General features: G+C 41.9%; 1 protein-coding gene across 5 annotated transcripts in view; it reads right to left on the bottom strand.

Moving 5' to 3' along the window:
* RUNX1T1 (RUNX1 partner transcriptional co-repressor 1) overlaps positions 1-21,870 on the bottom strand; it is a 176,597-nt gene that overhangs the window by 32,515 nt on the left and 122,212 nt on the right. For 4 of the 5 annotated variants that reach the window (XM_085605287.1, XM_085605288.1, XM_085605286.1 and 1 more), the window contains exons 2-5: positions 16,193-16,330; positions 13,820-14,061; positions 12,468-12,557; positions 2,342-2,523 (exon numbers count right to left, since the gene is read on the bottom strand). In XM_085605287.1, the coding sequence (XP_085461413.1) occupies positions 2,342-2,523; positions 12,468-12,557; positions 13,820-14,061; positions 16,193-16,330 (652 nt within the window). Of the gene's footprint in view, positions 1-2,341; positions 2,524-12,467; positions 12,558-13,819; positions 14,062-16,192; positions 16,331-18,728; positions 18,792-21,870 lie in introns of those variants that run through there. The other variant, XM_085605289.1, reaches the window with a different exon arrangement.

The following is a 21,870-nucleotide window of genomic DNA, read 5'->3' as shown; positions in this document are numbered from 1 at the left end:
AATTCTTATTCAAAGATTGAGGTTCATATACACACTTTTCCAGACCTTTTCTCTATACAATATTCACAGCAATAAGTCAAAAATATACATGGTTTCCACCCTGAACCCAGTGGGTTGAAGGCAAACTCAAAAGCAAGATATGAAAAGAGTTTCATAACAGCAAGCATGTAATTTTCTTAGTATACATGTGAGGATTGTCCTTAAGTGGCACTCTCCTTTTAAAAGCCATTGAACACTTATTAAGAATGAAAATCAACATACATTTCTTCCAAATACACTTTAGCTATTTTCAATTTTATTGTCAAGGTCCTTCTTTAATGAACAATGATTTTACTACAGAAAGCAGGCCTGTTAGAACAGTTGTTGTTTGGATTGACACTGAAATTAATCTCTGGAAAGTACAGAAATAAGGCAGAGTCTTGAAAGTTTAATGACGCATTGCAGCCAGTATATGGGACACCTTGTTAAAGAAAGAATTCAAGCTGACGGTTGCAGGTAGTGCTCACCAGCACTGAATTTTGGGGCCCAGCGCTGATATTTCCTCAACAGGCTTTGATCCAGAGCAAAAGAGAAACAAAACTGGAAAAGAATGAGGTAAAGAAGGACGGAAATACAATGACAAGGGAAGAAAGAATTCATGAAAAATAACTTGCAAGAATGAGATAAAGAGGGAGAGAGTATCTTGTGGTGGATTAAAGATGCATGATGTGGAATCAAAACTACGCAGCTTTGGTTTTCGGCCCCTTGTTCCTTAGATAGCGTCAGCTGCGGGCTTCGAGACAAAGCTTTCGGCCCTGGGAACTTATTCTTTTATAAATTAAGCAATAGTTGAAGGCAACATTGAAGGGGTGAGTCCTGTTGATGAAGCTCTTAAATAAAATGAAATATTATTTATCAATCTGTCCTTTCCCTCTGCTATCGTATGCCATTATGCATGGCTCAGACTATCCACCCACAACCAGAATTACAGACACTCCAGAAAAAGTCAGCAAATGAAAATGTATTTCCCAAAGCAAACCTCAAGACTACTCCCAATAATCATAATAACAACACAAAACACCCTGGTGCTTTCCTGGGGAGGGAATTAGAGGCTACGAGGAATTTAGGGTTAGCTGGCCTCCAACCTATAAGCACACACAAAAAGAAGCTACCCTGAATGGAATTTTCGTTTTGGGGCTGGTGACCAAAAAATTACAAGCACTAAGCCATAATTAGTGGAGAGATGGGCATCTCAAAAAATGTAAAGGACTGTCCTCAGACACCACCAGGTGTCATGCTTCGTCATGGGCAGTCCTCGCTATCTAGATACCACCTTTGGTAGAGAGGGGCCTACACCTGGAGACAGGGAGGCACTTCTAAGATCTGAGTGGGGGCCCGTGAGAAAAGTGATTCTTAAAAACCAATGTAAAAAACAAAATACATTTATTCACTGGGCATTTACTTGGTATTAAAAGCTAAGTGTGGGGATTGGGGGAACCAGTACCCCGTCGTCACCATGATTGTCGTCGTCAACATGTTTCTGACAAATTGGCCTAAAGGGTCCATGGCATTCATCAGGACGAAAGAACTAGGGCTCCTATCTCAACAAATCTGGTCTGATGTTACCACTGTGTAGGGTGACCTGTGTCATCCTCTAACTAATTCGTATTCATTAACCCAAAGGGAGGTTCCAAATTGCCCCATGGAACGGAAGTAAGAGGGACCCCTGTAGTCACAATTGCCTCAAGGTACCTCCCTTGCCGTCCACCTAGATGTGTCTGCTTCCGTCGGCAAATTCGATCTGTGGCAGTAAGTATATACTGTTGAATAGTCAAAAATCATTTCTACAGGTGTTGATGAACTAGTGAAGGATTGGCACCAATTAGGTCTAACTAGCATCAAGGTAACAACTTTTAAAATATTTGTTCACTACCCAGAAATGTGAGATACTTAAGTGAAACCTACGGGAACCACAGTTGTTAGAAGCCGTGCGTTGGCATAGACTGAAAAAGTGTCTTAGTAGTTGACACTTTGGGCCTTCTTTAGAGTTTGGCGCATAGGATATTCCATCAACATGTGACGGCTATCCCGTCTTCTGTATTACAAGTGCCATAGTATATAATACATATTATCTGCCACATTAATGATGGAGTACCCATCCACCAAACGCTAAATAAAGCCATTAATATTCATGTATGAAATTACATAAACATTACATAAAAGTAGGACGTCAGAGATGAGACATTTTTAAATAACACAGATTTTTTGAATAAACACTATTGAAATATTCCATTTCAGATGTATCTACTGCAAAAACAAATTTGCAATCAAATGTCAAATATTGCTATTTATTTTAAATTACCGGTCTGGAGTTCGCCTTTTCCCGTTTTCGTTCACATCGAGAAGCAGCTCTGAGGAGTCAACAGGTGAGGTGGTGCTGGCGTCCAGAAGCAGCTGCTCGTGCTGAGCGAGGTACTGGGCTGGGTTCTGTTTGGCCAGCCTTGCGCAGTGCAGGAGCTCCCGCTGGAGCAGGGGTAGGTTGGCCTGTGAACGCACACCATGAATAAAATGATCAGCACCCCTAAAAACAAAGTCAAAGCCTCAATACATTATGTGCCGCTCATTCAACTGCATTCTTGTCTCTATTCGGTTGTTCAAAGAGGTGGACAAGCCTAGAAACCAAAAGAGAGAGCCAAGCCAAGCTAAGAGTCTGGCTTGGCTCTAGGAGACCGCGCAGGAGCCAAGCCACGACTAAAGTTGGCATGTAAATCATGCAACAAATATCATGGAAAAATATTATGATAAAATCTCTTCAAAGTTCCAAAAAGTGTATTACTTTAACATGGGCAGCGTTTCACCTTAGTGTGTCAGATTATATCACTGTACGAGAGGTGATTATTATAAGTGATCGCAATTGAACAGGGGCGGCTCCTCCACTAAGGCGTAGGAGCATCGCCCCACTGTTCTCAGATCAGTGGAAAGAAGGAAAAATAAAATGATAATAGCAACGTTATCATTTTATTTTTCGTAGCTACAGGGGTGGGGCGGGGCTCGTGTCACAGGGAGGAGGAGTGGTTTGTGCAAAATAAGTGTGCTCGATGGTTCGGCCAGCCGTCTTGGCCGGTCAAACAGTACTAAGCACTTTGTATGCTGTCCACCAGCAGTATTGCACCGCCTGGGTGGAGAACATTCACAGGGTCCCAATCCCTAGCTGAGTGGCAAACCACAGCGCTCAGACCAATCAAGGCACTGCTTTCATGGTGACAGCAGCATCGTGATTGGCATAGGGGAACCTGTGTGCTTCCAGCTTCCGGTCTCGAGTCAGGAAGGGAAACGGGGAGATGACGGAGGAGAGACTGCAGAAGAGGTACTCTTTTTATATTTAGTTGTTTCCCATCCAACCCCCACCCCCGCCATCCCTGTTCCATACCAGCGCCCCTGTTATTAAACATGAATTTAGAACATGCTTGGCCTCGTTTGGACAACTATGCCATAAATGAACTAAGAGACAAGTCAATTGCCATTTGCATTCTATATGTAGCCTAGATCCATATTATATATGCAGCAAGATTATAGTCTATAAAATTAAACAAAAGGGTTTTTTGCGCAGCACACATCCTGCCCACACAAATTTGATGGTTCTCTCATATGGGATAACATAGAAAGGGGAGGCTTGGTGAAATATTTACCTCACATTACAAAGTTTGGGCAAGCTGGGAAATCAAGATTTTCAAGTTTTCAGGTTTGACACTGTGCAATTTCGCCAGTAGAGGGAAACCCTTTGTCTCCTTTTCACCATCAAAGATTTATGTTTTGTTTTTAATTTGTGACACATGAGGAAAGAGCGTGAGTGGCAAGCAGAAGCCGCATGAAAGCCTGGCTTTCATGGGGGGACCTTGAGCTGAGCCAGAGCAAGGCATCTGGCTAGAGCTTCCAGTAGATCTCCTGCTGCTAATGGGCTGGAACGCTAAGTTGCCTCGATAGCCTCAGTTCAAGAACGAGACCCTGTTTCTACCTCCACAGAGAAACATTCGAGATCACAGTGACTCTGAGTGATCCTCTTGCACATATTGAGATGAAATATTAGAAGATCTGAAGAGCATGTAGCAGAAGGCAAATGTGCTTGCCAGCGTTTGCAAAAACATAGGACCTCAATATCGATGAGGATAGTAAAACTTCAAAACATCATCCAAAAGAATGTTCACTAGCAAGTAAAACTCAATAGTCATCAACTCAGCTACTATGAGAGGTTTTGAAACATTAACGTCTCATTATTCCATCACAGTGCTTAATTTGTAAAATATTAAGTGCCGGGGCTCTGACCAGAAGGCTACTGCAACTTGCACCACCCATCGCACCTGTCATAGCTGCCAAACAACTACTAACAATCTCCCTCGCATGTAAATGCGACAGTTCAGATTATTCCAGGTCTCTAAAGCTAAAGGAATGGCTGGGGAGGCAGGTATTAGTATTTCTTTAATATATATTGTTTTCCTGAACAACTGCTATACTGCTCATCTCTAAATTACATGAGCAGCGCCACCTTGTGACAGACTGCCCTAAGTGTGGTGTTGACAATTAGGTGCCGGTGCTGAGCACCGGAAACCAATTAAGTGCCGGTGCTCAGCACCGGAAAGCTCCAGCTCAAATTAAGCACTGTTCCATCAGTATGTGCACCAATGAGTTAAAAATGTGGTGATCTGTGCAGCTAAGAAAATCTGTAGAGGAAAGAGAGGTCCTAATAAAATGCAATTGCACAATATATTTAAGGCAAGGAATTTGCCATAAAATGAGACTTTTACGTCAGTTTCTTCCCATTGATAAATCTGCAAATAAAACCCATGTGGGATGGGCAGGTGGCAATTGTCCCACACCAAAAACATTAACGTAAATAGAAAAAAATATGTTGTAAGTTGCTGACAAGAGTAAGTGCTGTTCGATGCCTTAATAACAAGATAATGTGCTATACCTATATATTAACATTGTTGAGCGGCGCCGTGAATGAGTCATGATGTCCCTCCAGCCCACCCCCCCTTCAACAATCGTATTAAAGCGGATATTACACTCGACGCATCTCCATATATGGTTTATGCTATGGCGGTAGTCATAATATTTTCTGCATTTGTGCATATATAGCTTATACCAAGGTGTTTTTCTTATGTACCTTATAAAGAAGGTATTTAACCAAAACCAGGCTCAAAGGGGGGACATTCATACAGAGAGGCGCGTTCACATTGAAGAGACCTCTTGACTATTAGCAGATGTGTTCCCCTGTGAAAAGCCATAGTGCAGCTAGTAAACAGTGGCTTTCTCAAGGCAATTTTACTAATTTTGCTGTACTGTGGAATTAACATGGAGCTGCAGTGATTAATGTGTGACGTGCTTTTATTACTACAGTTAATCTAAATAACACAATATTGGGCCACATTTACTATCTGCCTTCTTCCGTGGTGAGGTGTGTGTGTGCGCGCGCGCGTGCGTGTGTGTGTTTCAAGAGAGATGATAGGTGGTACAGGCACTTTTGCATACATCACTTGAAAAACAAATACATCTCATCTCTTAGTGAAACTGGCAATATTCAAGTGAGGAGGCAGATTGAGTTATGCAGTTGCAGAGAGACAAATTCCTGAACGGTAATTAGGAGAATTGACTCATGTGCTGGACATGTTGTGCGCAGATGTCTTCTGGCACGGCCTGGTTGGCGCGCAGCCAGGATCGCCCTTAGTACATTCAGAGGAGCAGTTACCAGCATGAGCCGGCGTGTTCCTGTGGCTATAGATGCACAAATGGGCACAGGATCACGGGGGCTGCTGGAGTGCAAATTGGAGTAATGCTGGACTCTCCTGTAAACATTTAATAAAATACCCTGTGCAAAAGCATCGAACACTTTGAGGCCTAGAAAAGGCGGCTCTGATGTGGTCGGTAACAAATGATTACCTCGACTGTGCCGGGAGGCTTAAACTCTGCTGGTGGAGAAAGAGAGTTCTGGATAATGTCTATTTTCACTCATTTCCTAATCTACGCTCTCTGATGCAGCAGAATCACTAATGGGAAACATGGAGGCCCTGGCTTCCAAGGGTAGACGTATGGATGACACAAGAGAAAGCCTTCAGCTTGGCGCTTGCCTTAATTTAGCGACTCCATGAACATCTTCTTCCAATTGAAGACAATATGGTAATACAAAGCAATTTTGTTTGTTCTAATTCTGGTGCCAGATTAGGTAATTAGAATGGTGTCTAATATCCTTCCAGTAAATGTTTCTCTATAAACGCACAATGGAGTCGAGGGTCTGCGGGTTACATTAGCTTAATGAAAACAAGACTTTAATGCATATTGTTACAGCTGCGTTTGGATGCACTTATTAAGAGCCGTGTTCCCACAACCATATGGTTTTTGTCATTAATGTCTCCTTTGAGGAAAAGTACTAAAATTAGACCGAAAGTTGCATCTTTGATTTCAGTGAGCCAAACTAAATGATATGGGAAGCATATGGTGCGCAGGAGTGACAGGAGATTCGGGGAGCGGCCTCCCAGCAATTTATTTTTCTGCTGGCAACTTGACCCTGGATGGGGCCATTTTTTCAGTGCAAAGAAACTTATGAGACTCACACAGGAAATTCCTTTCATATGATAAAACTGACAGAAAGAATAGGCTTCCCAGGATGTCAAAATCAATAGGCAGAGATGGAGCGGCGAGGGGGATGCAGTGGAAGAGAAAGAGAACGTCTCAATGAGTAAATGCACTGAGGAACTCTAGGAGTGTACAGATGCATGTCCCATTGGGCGAATGTTCAGTTTAGGGATTTAACTATTTGCACGTCCTACATCATGTGAAGGTTCAGGGACGCCAGCTTGATCAGCACTGCAGACGTGCAATACTAGTGCTGAAGGCAGTGTCGCATTCTGCACTCATAATGCTGAATTTTAATTGTAATAGTCAACAACTATTCCATTTGTAATAACCTGTTGTGAACCCATTGACAATGTAATACAATTATATGTATGAGGTTTACAATGACTAACACCCTCGTGAAGGTTTTCCTATTGAGTGCCTGCACGGATCGCACACTGACCTGCTGCAATACTGAAGTGGTCTCTGCCCACCCATGCAGCATGGGCAGACGTGGTCACTTACAAGCTGCCCTTGTGACTTCCATTGGCATCCTTGGCGTTTGTCCCTATCATTCATCAAAGGTCCTGGGAAGGGGAAGAGTAGTCACTGGGAGAGGGCTCTCCTCAGAGGAATGTCTGAAGTCTCCTTTCAGCATCGGGTTGTGCAGCAGCAGGAACTTTTGTTAAGATTTGTATATTTGCCACGTTCAGCACTGAAGGTGGCTAGGATAAAGAATCGTGGTCCCCAATGAGCTGATCACAACAGGAATGGCAGCTTCCAAGAATTGAAGTTAAAGGTTGTTTCAGTCAACAGCATTCACAGCTTGATGGACCAAGACAATAATGTCTTTGTTGGTGAATGAATCTAAGGATGTTTAAGAAGTCTACCATATCTTACGAAACATTGATCAAGAAATGAAGATAGGAAGCGAAAATCCTCTACAGTCACCTCGCTATGATGATGGAGCCGGCTGTGTGGGTGCTACAATAGCCTCCTTTTACAAAGGAAATAACATTTATTTTGCTTCCCTTATTGACTTGTGTGCCATACTACTTTATTCTACAAATGATTTCAAACTCATACTCTGTCTTTCTGGGTGATCACCTGATGATTCTGCACTGCAAGACTGTTCCCTGGAGGTCATGCGAAGAATGAGACTTCACAGACTTAAACTTAAAGTGGAGGAAACAAATCCTAGTTAGTGAGTGCACTGCTGATCCCAAAAAAAACCTTCAGTGGCCATCTGACGTTGGTCCCTCTTCTCGCCTACTTCAGTGGTCAAACATCTCAGAGTCACAACTGACTCCCCACTCCAACTTGACTCTGAACTGGACTTGGTAATCTCATCATGCCCCTTCGCAATGTGGAAACTTCAGAAGTTACTCCCTTCGCTCTCCCTCGAGGCCTATCGTTCCTCACTGTCTGCACTCACTGGATCGCGGTTTGAATACTGCAGCAGTGCCTACCTAGCTTAGGCATTATATTATCTCTATTGGACAGCCTTCAATGTGTTCAAATCACACTTCCAGTCTCATCTATTCCTCTCTTCCTTTTAGTTGTACATCACCTCTTTTACAATAGAATCATAAGCTACTTTTCCATGCTAGGACATCTTTCAACATCCTTTGTACTGTGCCTTAGCCAATAGTTTCCACTCCAAGCACCTTTATGCTACTTCTTAACAGATACTCTGCTAATCAGTCCTGACTACAAGTCCCTCACTTTAAAAAAGCTCATTAGGGAAGATGCTCTTTCTCTGTTTTGCCTCCCATTCTATGGAACTCACTTCCCCTTGACTTAGCAAAATCCACTCCCACCTTTCTGTTTGCCAGAAACTAAAACTACACTTATTCTGAGACCACTTTCACATTTTTTGCAGCTTTCTTCCATCTCCTGCCATGAACCCTTAGTGCCAGAAACCCAACATGTGACAGCGTGCTTAATAATTTCCGCATAACATAATGTAACGTAATGAACATAACATAAAATAGCATCAAATTACGTAACCTTACACAACACAGCATAACATAACATAACGTAACATAACATGATTACCAGTTCAATGAAAGTGTACAAAACAGCCACAGAGATCCTACACTGAATAAACATCCATTGCTCTGAAAATGTTTTTGCAACATTATATATATATATATATATATATATATATATATATATATATATATATATATATATATATATATATATATATATATATATATATATATTACCTACTGGCGGTCGCCAGTAGGTAGTTATAGTTAGGACCACGTTTCCATAGGAAATCCGCAACATTCTATTTTGAATAACTTTTGCGCCGGTCGACGAATCCTTGCGAATTTTTCAAAATAGGTGGGGCGCTACGCTCCGCTCCTACCCTGAAAGTCTCGGGGGGATTCGTCAAGCGGGGGCTGAGATAAAAGGGGGGTCCCAAAACGCGTTTTTCCCATGCATTTTTCCATAGGACCTTTAGACACAGCTACAGCCCGAACGGCTTAAAAAAATTACTTGAAATTTGGCAGAGAGGTAGTCCTCAGGTCAAGGAAGTGCCTTTTGTAGGTTTGGTGTAAATGTGTTCAGTAGATTCTGAGAAAATAGCCTTTAAATCAATATATATATCTGAGCCAGCTTACGGTGCGCTTACGGTGCGCTTACCGTACGCGTACGGTGGCGTGCGCGAGCGCGATTCTGATTGGCCCTTAGATCTTAGTAAACATTCGAATCGGTCGAAACCAGGAAGCGGCGGCCGCCATTTTCTCTCTCGCACTCTGAGGGGGGAGCTGATAAACAAATGCCAAAAACATATAAAGGGGCTGTTTAGACAGCGCCCATGCACATAACCATATTAGTTGAGTCTTCAAAGATCCCCCAAGGCAAAAAACGGTAATTTTTTATTTTTCGAAAATTTCGCCGATTACGCTTACCGTACGCTTACCGTACGCGTACGGTAAAAAAGAATGTAAAAAAAAAAATCCACACTCTCTCCACCCCGTGTGCAAATGGGGCCCGAAGTGCACCATTTGCGCATGGCATATATAAAATGACAAAATGTAAAAGATTACCTTTCACAACGAAGCGCATAATATGTCCTCCATGTGCGCACGGTGCGCGAAGCGCATCGTGCGTACATGGCCCATCTAGCGTAACGTGGGCACGCGGTGCGCGTAGCGCACCGCGTGCCCACCGTGCGTGCACGGCACTAACTGCGTAAAGACGGCGCGCGGTGCGCGAAGCGCACCGCGTGCTCACTGTGCGCGCACCGTGCGCGAAGCGCACCGTGCGCGCACGGAACGAACTGCGTTAAGTGGGCGCGCACGCCACGAATGGCGTAAAGTAACTTAGCACTTAAAAAACCGTACAAATTCACTGAAAAAACCATAGGTTTCACACACGTTATAGTTAGGAATTAGCATTTAAAAAACCTTGCAAATTCACTGAAAAAACCATAGGTTTCACACATGTTATAGTTAGCGGAAATTTTACTGATAAAAAACCAATGAAATTCCCCCGTTATAGTTAGTGCAGGAAACTATAACTCACGCGACCGCAATCTTCTGCTGATGACATATGTGTCTTTATGAAAAAAAAATATTTGTAATATATGTATAGCTAAAAATTTATGGAAGAAGACATGGGCAAATAAGTGTCTAAATACAGTATTAGCATCAGCAGAGGATTGCGGTCGCGTGAGTTATAGTTTCCTGCACTAACTATAACGGGGGAATTTCATTGGTTTTTTATCAGTAAAATTTCTGCTAACTATAAGTGTGAAACCTATGGTTTTTTCAGTGAATATATATATATATATATATATATATATAATGCCCTTTTGAAATCTGTCACAGATACTATCTTATCTGCTCGTACTGGCTGTTGTATCATTTACCATCCATCTTATGATATATGCACTAGGAATATTATTGTGAAGAATACTCACTATAAGACTTATTTCTAGACATCTTGCTCCAACCATGTCTCTAATGGAATTTGATCACTTCATGTACCCTGTGTAATCCCCTTTGATATTTAAATATCTACCGAAGATGTACATCTTTCACTTCTCTTCCAAAGCATAAACATTTTAGCCTCTGTATGTTCCTGCATGATATTTTTGATGCCAGCAGTGTGTTGTTTTGGTAGGCCTTTACTACTGAGTCTCTAATTTAAGGTTATCCATCAGAGATGTAGTCTTTGGAACACCCCACTCTCATCCCCTGGCTTCCTACACTGCCTTGTAACACAGGTTTAAAACTTCAGGTTCATTGGATTTAGATTCCCATATGTCTTCTCATTTGTGATGGGCTCCCAACAGATCTTAGTTCATCTGCAGAGTGGCATACATTTCCCTTGGTGCCCTATATGATTGTAAGGGCACCAGGTGAAACGCTCTATTGTTCCCAGCCAGTGACATCCTCCCGCAGACTTGGATACATATACCAACTTCCTGAATCACTAGTCATGTAGCCACCTCCCAGTATATTTCTATGATGGGAACTTAAACTGGAATGCCTTTCTGATACATTTTCAAACACTTCAATGTGTGATCATATATCGTTCAGTAAAAATGGAAGTTTCTAGCAGGTGGTCAAATGAACACATGCTTCAAGTTTCATGGTGTAATGCACCACAGTTGTGTGAAACTCCTAGCCTTCAAGTCTTGCTTTACCGCATTTGTAAACCAACTCATATGAAAGCACATGTTATCCTTCTACTGCGTTATCTCGTTTTAGAAAATACTGTATAGTTTAACACCATTCCCCATTTAGAGAAAGCCATTCTCAGGATAACAACTTTGATCAAACTTGCTATTCTCAAAGAAAAGTTTACATCTTGCTAAACACATTTCAATTCTTATAAACTTTTAAACAATTCTCATTTCTTCATCACAAAAACTACAGTAAAGCAGAATTTCTACACAACTAATGTGGTAAAACAGTCACATTTGTGTTTCTTTCTAATGGTCTGTGCAATTTTGAGCAGTAAATTAATGTTTCTTTATACTCATAACATAAATCAATGTATAAGGATCTATTCTATTGAGGTTTTTCTTTGAGAATATTTGATACATTTAAATGTGTTCCATTTTTTCGTAATAAAGATGTTTTTTAGCACAGTACACGTGCTGGCAGAACCACTTATGGGGCAGGTCAAGAGTAGAAATGTGATGGCGGCATTGTAACTCTTAATGATCCAAAATGTGGATCTCAAATGTGGATGAGATATTATTACACGTGTCTCCACACGTTTCCTCAATTACCGGGTCTTATACCAGACATGAATTCTAATTTCTTTTGGCCATTGGAACTATCCTTGGGTTTCACTCTATGGGGTAAATCCAACTGTAGTGAATTCTTCAAATGTGTAATCCACCTTAGGTTGGAAATAGGAGTTTATAGCTAGAATGGAATTACCATTTCCCTAGTGACAGACCCGTAGAATCCAAAAATATAGAGGGAGGGTAGGAATCGTTTATTCATTTGAGTGTTCATATTTCAATAGAAGTTTGAGCAAATTCTTAAAAGTTGCAGGCTTATGTTTTTGGCATTAGTCTCATTATTGGCTGAGCTGAAAGTAGACACAATTTAAAACACTGCAGCGATACCTTTATCTTGAACTCCACAAAACTTAACTGCTAGGCAAGCTGAAAAAAATATGTCAGATAAGAAAGCCACACAGATAAATCCCCGGCTATCAACACAAACAGAAATGTTTGAAAATAAAGCATTTACTCTGATGGACGGTCATGTCCATTAAATTCTCTTGAAAAGCCCGTATTCGTTTCCCCCTCTCTCTTTTAAAAAGCAAGCCTGCAACATACATCTGTGACCTAGCAACAATATGGTTTGAAATTGTTTTCGGACCATTGAACTGTGCAATACCTTCAGAAATGGGATGACAAAAGGTCGCAGTGGGAAGTTAGTAGCTTCTTGCAGTTTGGAATGAAATTCTTCAATTGTCAGGGTAGAGTTCTGTGGGATAAAAATACATATTTTTATCTTTTAGGAATGTCGGAGAACACCGCTGCTTTTTGTTAATAAATCATATCAATGGCATCCACAAAAACAAAAAAAACACTATTTTGTGTGATCCTAATATGATCATTTGGACCTAAGCAAATGGACAGAAAGTGCAAGATGATATAATACCCGACCTTCATTGCAGAATCCATTTAGGGTTTTATTTTAGGTGTTGTAGCTGTGCTTCATTGGCAATGCCAGTAGGGCTTGGGAATGAGCACATACAATAACTATTTAGGGAAATGTAAGTTCAGACCAAGTATAATTTACCATGGCTACATGCAATTACTCACATTACTCAATGTGACAATGACATTTTATACTGTACATGATTTTCTAACTCTCAAATCGAGTGTTTTCCTTCCTGTAAGTGATGACTTTTAAATGTACATCCCAAACTTTGGAAAAGCATGACTCTTGCAGTGTGTGAAGTAGTTGTGTTCCTCTTAGGTGATTGCTGTAGGTACACGTGGAATGGTAAAGCTAAAGCAGGTGAGACAGCAGTCAGCCAAATGTAATGGAAGCAGTTAAACATGACAAAAACCACCTGTAGTATAATCATGCTGCTGGTGTGCATATTGCTTGTGTATTGATAAGGTACTGTGATTAATGTGATGTTATAAAAGCTATCTACTGAGGAAAAGACTGCATTTTCAATGTAGTGCAAACTGGGGTAAGAAGAGTCTAAGACGAGAAAATGTGTTTGTGTCGGTGTGAAACTCCCATGGGTCATTTGTTTGCATAGTTTTGCAATGGTTGGCAACCTTGAAACCAGGTCCCCACAGTCTATGCTGCAACAAACTTCCTGCGGTCACACAAGCGGCTCATGGGACTGCGCACATCCCTCTTGTGTTAGAGGGAGATCTTTGGTACAAGCATGTAGCATTGTACAGACAACTCAATATTGTGCTATCGGTTTTACAGCCAAAATGATCCAAGGCTAAGAGTGGGGCAATTAACCAAGCTAATGACAACCTAAAGGGGGTCCCTGAAAGGGCAATTTGCTATTGCGTAAACAGAAGGCTTTTAAGAACCATCTTGGAATATACAAGGCATAATTCTTTGCAAACATGAATTTTCTGAACATGAAACCTAGCACACAATCATTTGACATGGTGTTGGATCATGAATCGATTAATGAATCCTTAAGTGGTTAAAATAAAACTGGAGTGTAAAAATAAATTGATGGTAGATGGCTACTGTAAATGTCTTACCACCAGTCCTAGCACCAGAGTGCGCACTCTTTCCCCAATCTCCGGTGAAATGTCATTGCCAAATTGCTGCAAGGTGGTGAGAAATCTCTTCAGTTTGCTGAGCTGCCTCGCACCACATGCTGGTGGCAATTGTTGATTGGCCAGGGAAGAAGAGGAAGATGAGGAAGGCCCATTGCTAAAGCCATTGGGTGGAGAAGGGACTCCATTCAGTGCAGTTGGCGAGTGGCTTGTGCCATTTGTTACTGTTGAACATACAACAAAACAGAAACAATTCTGTTTAGGGTGAGAAACTCTGATTGGATCCCCACTTTGTTCTCATGATTGAGGCCCACTCTGAGCAACATGAAACATTTTCCGGTGTGATATTAGCATAAAAAACAATACAGTGCACCCCGGTTTATTCTTCCCACTTAATAATTCCTTTTTGTACAAAAGGTAGCAAGCAATGAAGAGGGCCCCTGCAAGTGAATGCCTCTGGCTCCCCATGCACCTATGCCAATTCAGTGAATTAATTTAAATAACAAATCTACTGTGTTTTGGGCACTAATGTTTTGAAAATAAATTTTTAAAAAACACTATTACATGTGCACCTTTGGAAATGACGTCGACATTATGGAAAACCTTTATGTTTTTTAGATGGGAAGTCCTGATGGCACCAATGTTGTTCTTGTCTACACTGTGATAAGCCATACGTGCACAAACTTCTTTCCAAAACACATCCTATCACTCACCACAAACCACCAAAAGCACTTCTTTCCAACACACCCTATCCTATCACTGGCCACAAAGCACAAAAAAACACGCTCGATGTCAGTTGAATGGAAGTCGTAGCTCCTCGCACCCAGCAAAAACCAGTGCACACACACAGAGCACAAGCATTTAACCTAATAAGCTGCTGAAACAGAATCATCACACATGGGAATAGGAGAAACCCAGCATAAATGATGACTTCAGGAAACTCAAAGCACCCCGAGGGTGAAACCTGTCATAGTACAGGGACACAGGGCCACAATTTACAGGGACAACCCACACTTCGACCACATCCTCAATAGCAGTTGTGTCCATACAAATGACACCAAATATCTACATCCATAGGTACTTATCATGGCAAACACGCAGAGGATTCAGGACTGTTTCCCAACAAAAGTTATCCTTGTGCACTCACATGGAGTGAGTGAGAGTGGCTCTCTCTCTAGCACCAAAGCAGTGTTCTCATTCACAGCAGCACAGAAGACAAGTCTGCATTGATGCCACTGGATGCAGCTTGGTAAGTCATCACTGAAGGCTCCATTCAAATTATAACAAACACCAACCCCATTTAAACAGATGCACACTCCCAGCAGACGCGAGATTAGTGTTTACTCCGCCGGCATCCCGCCGCAGCCCCACCAACACCTATCAGGCTGCCTGAAAGCTTTCAAGACGCAGCGGTCTTTCATCTTTCGAAAATAGTATGCCATTAGGATGAGGGGAGATAAAAACATCTCCCTGCTGTCAAGTGGAGCCGGCGTTGGTGACAAAAACCTGATGAAATTCACTGAGCAAGAAAAGGGAAACTGCCTGGGATGAACTCGCCGCTCATCCTGCACTCTTCATTTTCCCAGACAGGTTTGACAACTTAAAAAAGAGCTTGAAATAGTGCATCACACCTAAGCAAAACTCAAAGACCGAGCTGATCTACAAGGAACAAATTCCATGAGTGATGCAGACGCCTTAGCCCGCATGCACAGCAGCTGTACTGGCTGCACACAATGGAAGCCACAAGCTCAGATTGTGGCCAGGCCATCACTAACTTTCAGCCTCCAAAGCTGACAGCGAATAAGAATGCACTTTAGAAGTAAGATGGGTTCAATTCTGCGATGGACAAAAACAGTCTGCTTGTAGTGTTCATACATGCACATCCTGGCAAAGGAGCCATGTTTTGTGGCACGCCATCAATTGCACACAAGCACGTCAGAATGAATTTCATATCAAAAGTCTTGGATTACATTTCGAATTGCTGTCACAATTTATGTGGTCAGTGAGCAAGAGAGAAAATGAAACTGCCCGTCTATGATGGTTCCGCTGCTAAGCCCAGGTGAAGGATGATTAACTCGCTTCCATTCCCAATAGTCAATGTCCCACCAGGACACCATCACCACACACTGGACTCCGCAATAACTCCTTTCAGGTGAACCGTACTGTGTTATAAAGCATACTCTAACGCAAGAACTGTATGTAACTGGTCTTCACATCAAAATAAGCTGCTTCTACTCTTTCCCAAATATGGAGTTCAAGAATAATACAAAATGATAGTTTGTGCTTCACATGAAGGAAGCTTCTATTAAAGTATGTGATGTCTGAAAATTCAGGAGTTGAAAGAAGTTCAATTACATGTTGTGGGAGTGAAGGAACTGGTTCTTGGAGCTCCTTGCGTAGTCGGAGGAGGCGGCATGGTTGGTGGTGTCAGCCTGGATTGTGTCTTCACATCCACAGGTGAGTCTGGCATCGTGGAGTGCTTCTCAGTGCGATCTGTAAGACAAAGACACCGACTTTAGTTATCCCTTTGAACACATATGTGTTTTGTGAGAAATACATGTTCCTCCCACCCCATGCATGAAGAAACGGTGCGACGGCATCTTAGATGCAGGAGCGCATGGCCCTATCCCAGCTTGTCTTTTCAGAAGGACATCCTGGAGCTGCTCTCTTAGGAAGCGCCACAGATGGTGTACCCACACAGATAACAGGGCCCTAATAGCTTCGGCTTTTTACTTCCAGCATGTACAGATGCTACCCCAGTAGACGCGTCGCAGGCATTATTACCACCTCACTTCAAGGCCTCAACATTACAAGAAAGGAAATAATTGCTGAGGAGGCAGGACGGTAATGAATACCCTCATGACAACAGTGGAAATGTGAAAACCTGATGCTCTGCGTACAGGTGAGATGGTCCTCTGAGCCAGCTCTGCGCGTGACTGTCTTTTTCGCAACACCTGCTCCCCGCGCTCCATCTTTTGTTTACGTTACCATTAGACACAGTAGGTTCAATACTGCATGTCTCCTGGCCATATTTCCCACTCTGTCACAGAGAGAAAAGCTGCATTGTTTACCTAGTCGCGGGGCATGTACGAAGGCCTATTTATTTCAACCACCTCCCCACCTCCTACCCCCGGCCACCCAGTAATGCACAGAGGTGCTGCTAATATTTCAAAGTTTAAAAATAAAAGAGGAACCCTCACAAAAATAGCACTGAAATGTTAATTAAACAAATTAAATTCAAATGAAGCGTGTGAGCATGTTCTAATATCTTTCCGTGCAACCCTGCAAAACGAGGCATCATGTTATCATGTTTATAAAAAGGCTATGTTGAAGTTGCAGCCTCCAAAGAAGAATCTTGTATAAATAACTCTGTCATGTTTCCTTTTTATAACTGTCAGAGGGGATTTCAGGACGTGCCCTTCCATCTCCATTAGCCCAGCTCCCATCTGTGTCTGCAGAGCCTCATTCATCAGAAAAATGGGACCAGGGAGCCTTCCTGCAGCCCAAGCAGGGGCAGGGTTCAAGTGGAGGGAGCAGAGAACATACATTCTGACAGAAATCCTGGAGCAGTCTCAGTGCTGTCGCCAGCGGCCCTGAGCAACAGCATCAGGTTTGTCCAAGAACGCTTACCGTATTACTACGAAAGGTCACTTCCATCTAAAGATGGACTAGAAGGGACTGTTTGAGGGAATAGCAAGGGGTCAAGACTAGAAAGGAAAATGGAAACCATTCTGAGATGATTAAAATGCTATCAAACATGTGTTAGATTCTGGAACAGTACAAGTAGCTGCATGGACGCCATCACCAAATCAATTTTGCTTTCATTTTCTAGGCACGCAATCTGTTCTAAGTACCCATAAAATAGTCACAGCAAAAACTAGGAAGCCAATTGGAAGGATTTTCTTTCGACTCTGGCATATTCTGAAATCTTGTCCAAGCCTCTCATGGGCTCAGCATTAAAACCTTAAAGGCAGGCGGCTTGCTCGTGCAGCACTTATCCTTGGCTCTTGGGAAGCGCAATCGTTCAATCCCCCAGAAGAGAGGCTGCTCCCCAGGAAATACCATGCGACGCAAATTATGGCGGATTGGAAAAGCATTTTCCTCTATAACAAACAGGGACAAACTTGGAACCGCTACACAAGGGCTCTGCTGAGTTACAAGTAAATAACATTTCAGAAAATTGAACACAGTTGGCAAATTGAGTGCAGCTGGCGCGGCCACAAATGTAAACGGATAGGAAGCTCTCTCCCTGAATATGTATCATCTGCAACAGCATCTCCAAATCAATGAAGACCAACTCTACAGTGGAACAGGGCACTTAATGAATTTCCAATATTTTTCAGAACAAAGAAATACTTAAAATAGGAGGCTCTGGGCAGGAATAATATCAGACAGAGGTGTTGTGGAGGCTCCTGAATGCCTTGGTGTTGCATCTAAAATGTTTCTTTTTAGTAAAAGACTATTTTTAGAACAACATAACTTATGCCCTTCATTTATTTCACCCGGAATACACATAACTTAACTCTGTGCTCGTTTGGGAAAAGTACGCAGCGCACTAAAGTGTAAACAATTTGTGCAACGCCCCTTCCGGACACTGAAACACAGGGCAGGGTTTAGGGTAAAGTGCTGGCGAACTAGATTTAGAAATGGTATGTAAATCAAATATGCATTTAAAAAATAGGAATTATTATTATTAACCACATGCTTGTTGTCTCCATGCTGCACCACACTTCGCTGTTCTCACATTACATCAGAATCAACACACAGGCTCCTTCACATGCAGGACACTGATGGCCTATGGAAAACTAGAGCAAAAAAGACTTGTACCAATTGCATAATTAGCAGCTAAATGCCTCGTGCTGTCGCTGGTACCAGGTCCTACTCTACTCACCTCAACCAACCTCGCTTTCTTTGTCTCCAGAAATGTAATAGCTTTCAGCGCATGTTGCAGCAGAGGGGAGCGCTAGCGCCGAGAGCAGGCCTCCTACATGAAGGCAAATATTTCTGCCATGCCAAGAAAGGAGGGGGTGTGGGAGCCATGCCAGAGCGAGCTGTGAGATAACAGTGGGAACTGCTGCTCCATCTGGTTTCCATTCTGCTAACACTCAGAGTGAACTGCAAGAGAAAGCAGCCCAGATACCAATATTTGAAGCATGTGGGAGGAAAGGGGAAAAAGTGACAGTGAGTGAGAGAGAAAGGGGGAGAAAGAAAGAGAAGGTACAACCAGGATCGCGACAGGGAACAAGTGTTTGTAAGCGGGTAGAGGTGTGCAAAAGTCACGTAAATAAGCAAAAATTTGAAATAATTATATGAAATTACGTCAAATTATAGGAAATGTAAAACCAGCATTTAGTACTCAAGTGCAAAATGCATCCTCGTGTCTTTTATGGATGCGAAGGAGCATTTTGCTCTAAAAATTATTTTGAAAAGCAGAAGCGTGGAAAACAGTAGCTGCTCACGTTCTGGTCGTTTGCATTGCTCGCATGAGCTTATGCTAAATTATTGTTACAAGCAATGTGTAATTATGCAGCATGGTGATAATGTCATTTTGGGAATTTTATCGCACCAAGCTGAAGGCAAAAGTACACAGAATTACGTCCATGTAATGGAAATTTTGCCCAGACCTAGCAGAAAGCAAGAGCAGGAAAGAGAGACAGTAGGTGAGAAAAAGAGAAAAAGGAGAAAAAGAGAGCGAGCTGGTGAGATGAAGAAAGTATGTGTATATGTGTGAGAGAGAGGAGTTTGAGAATGAGAGAGTGAAAAGAATGTCTGAGACAGGGGAAAAGCTTGCATGTAAGTGAGACAGAGACAGATTAAGGGGTTAGAGGGTGTATGGGGAACAGTGTTAGAGGGAGATGGCATGTTCATGTGTCATAGAGAGATTGAGGCAGAAACAATGTGTATGAGTGTGTAGAAAGGGAATAAGAGGAAGAAAGACAGAGTGTCTGCGTTCATGGGCGAGAAAAAGCTAGCTAGGGATTGCAAGATGGAGGTTAAAGGACAAGAGAGCCTAAGGTAAATTGAGAGAGTGAGAGTTAAAGAGATGGGGACGAAAAGAGCAACGGTGGGAGAGAATAGTCCAAGAGAGGAGAAAGGAAGAGGATGAATAATGAACAGTTAGGAAGTAAGGGAGAGAGAAAATAAAGAAAGCAAAAGAGTGAGTGAGAACAAGAGAGGAACAGAAGACAGGGTGATAGAGAAAATAAGAACAGAGAAAGCAGCAAAGAAGGGAAAAGCACAAAAACAGAAAAGATTGAGCAAGAATCAAAGTTAGAGTGAGCGAGACAGTGAGAGAATGATTGAGATGGGGTGAGATACATATAAAAAGTGCAGGAGAAAGCTAAAGAGCGAGAGAAATTGAAGAAATTGAAAGTGGCAGGGAGTACAGTAAACAAGAGAGGACACAAAGGCAGATAATCTCGATAGAGTGAAAGTATGAGGAAGAAAAGTCAAGCGACAGAGAAAGAGAGCAGGAAAGAAGGATGCAGACAATGGGAATGTATTAGTAACTAGGCATCAATCAACATATTTGATGCCTCTGTGGCATTTCGCTCAATTAAGATATTTTTTATGAGTAATATTACATTGATAATGTAATGTCCAACAAAGGAATGAAAAGGCAAGCAGTACATATTATGGTGTGTTATGTTATTGGCGTTTGATAGCGCACAGTCTACCACTAGGTTGGGCTTGTATAGTAAGTTCTGCAATATATAACAATGAAACAGAAAATTAGCCACTAGCATTCTGGCCAACCTTCAATATGTTACCCTGTTCCAGGCGTTTAGTGTTATACATGAAGGTTCAAATTTTAGTGAACGAGAAGAAGAGAATTGACAGTAGAAAGGAAAGGCAGTTCCTATATCTTTTAATTCACTTCCTTCGGACTGGCAATGCTGTTTATTCTTAAACTTTCATTGCATTGCACTTCTAAAGTTCTTCACCATACGGCCTACTTCAAAAGAATGAAAGTAAGACCTAGAAATGGACCTACGCTCCCCGACCAGTTAACTGAAATCAAAGCGCAGTCACAGGAGACACAGAAAAAATCCGATTTCATTAGATTTCCATTCTGTAATCTTGCTGTCATCTCAGATCCGACAAGGAGGGTCCACCTAACACTGATGAACTGGGGCTTGCGCTCAGAGGTCCTCGCCTCAAACCACACTAGGCCATCTGCAACTCATTCCATGCTGTTCGATGCAATCAATCCGCGGAGGAGATCGATGAGACCGTAACGCTTCCCGCCTAATACACCCAAACAAAAACAATATCCGCTGCACTGGGAGATTTCAGATAAATTCAAAAAACGTGTTTCCAGCGTGCAAAGAGGGGCTACATTTGTTTTGGATTACATTTAAAGAAACATTTGGAAACATAGATTGTTGGATTTCATTAGAAAGATGTGATATAACCACAGAAGCATTTCCCAGTTTTAAATTAGTGAATGCAGTAAAGCCAACTTGGAAAGGCCCTGCAACCCAGAAGAATTATTTTGTTCCCCTGAGTTGTGCTCTTTGCATCAGACATTCATTTTGAATGAATGTCCTTTACGGGCTTACACTATACCAATTCGATGTTTGTGAGCGGTGAATACATGTCTGATGTGGCATAAGCAATTGATTTATCCAAGTAAATAATTCGACTAGCTGATTTCTACCTAATCGGCCAATTACATTACTTATTCCTGCTGCTGCTTGTTGAAATGAACAAAAGAGGAGGGAAAAATATGCAGGGATGTCTTTATTTCTGAGAAATTATTGAGTTCATTTCCCACCAGGCAGTCTTTTATTCAGAATACATTTTCTACTTTGGTCAGAGTGTTACAAACTTAACTCATTAAGTTTGATGTATAAGACAAACCCATCAAGGAATCAACGTTTTCCCCATTTCAAGAAACAATTTAATGTAATCATTTACATGCACTGTCTCTGTAATTTCCTTCTTTCAGAAAAATATAATGAAATTGTTTGCTAGAGACAAGTCGGCAACTTTCATTAAATTAACATTCTCCGTTGTTTATTGCTTTGGCA

Source organism: Triturus cristatus, chromosome 5_1, assembly GCF_964204655.1.
Source record: "Triturus cristatus chromosome 5_1, aTriCri1.1, whole genome shotgun sequence".
Classification (NCBI taxonomy): Eukaryota; Metazoa; Chordata; class Amphibia; order Caudata; family Salamandridae; genus Triturus; species Triturus cristatus.
Note: the sequence above shows the minus strand (reverse complement) of the source record. Positions and strands in the feature narration are given on the sequence as shown.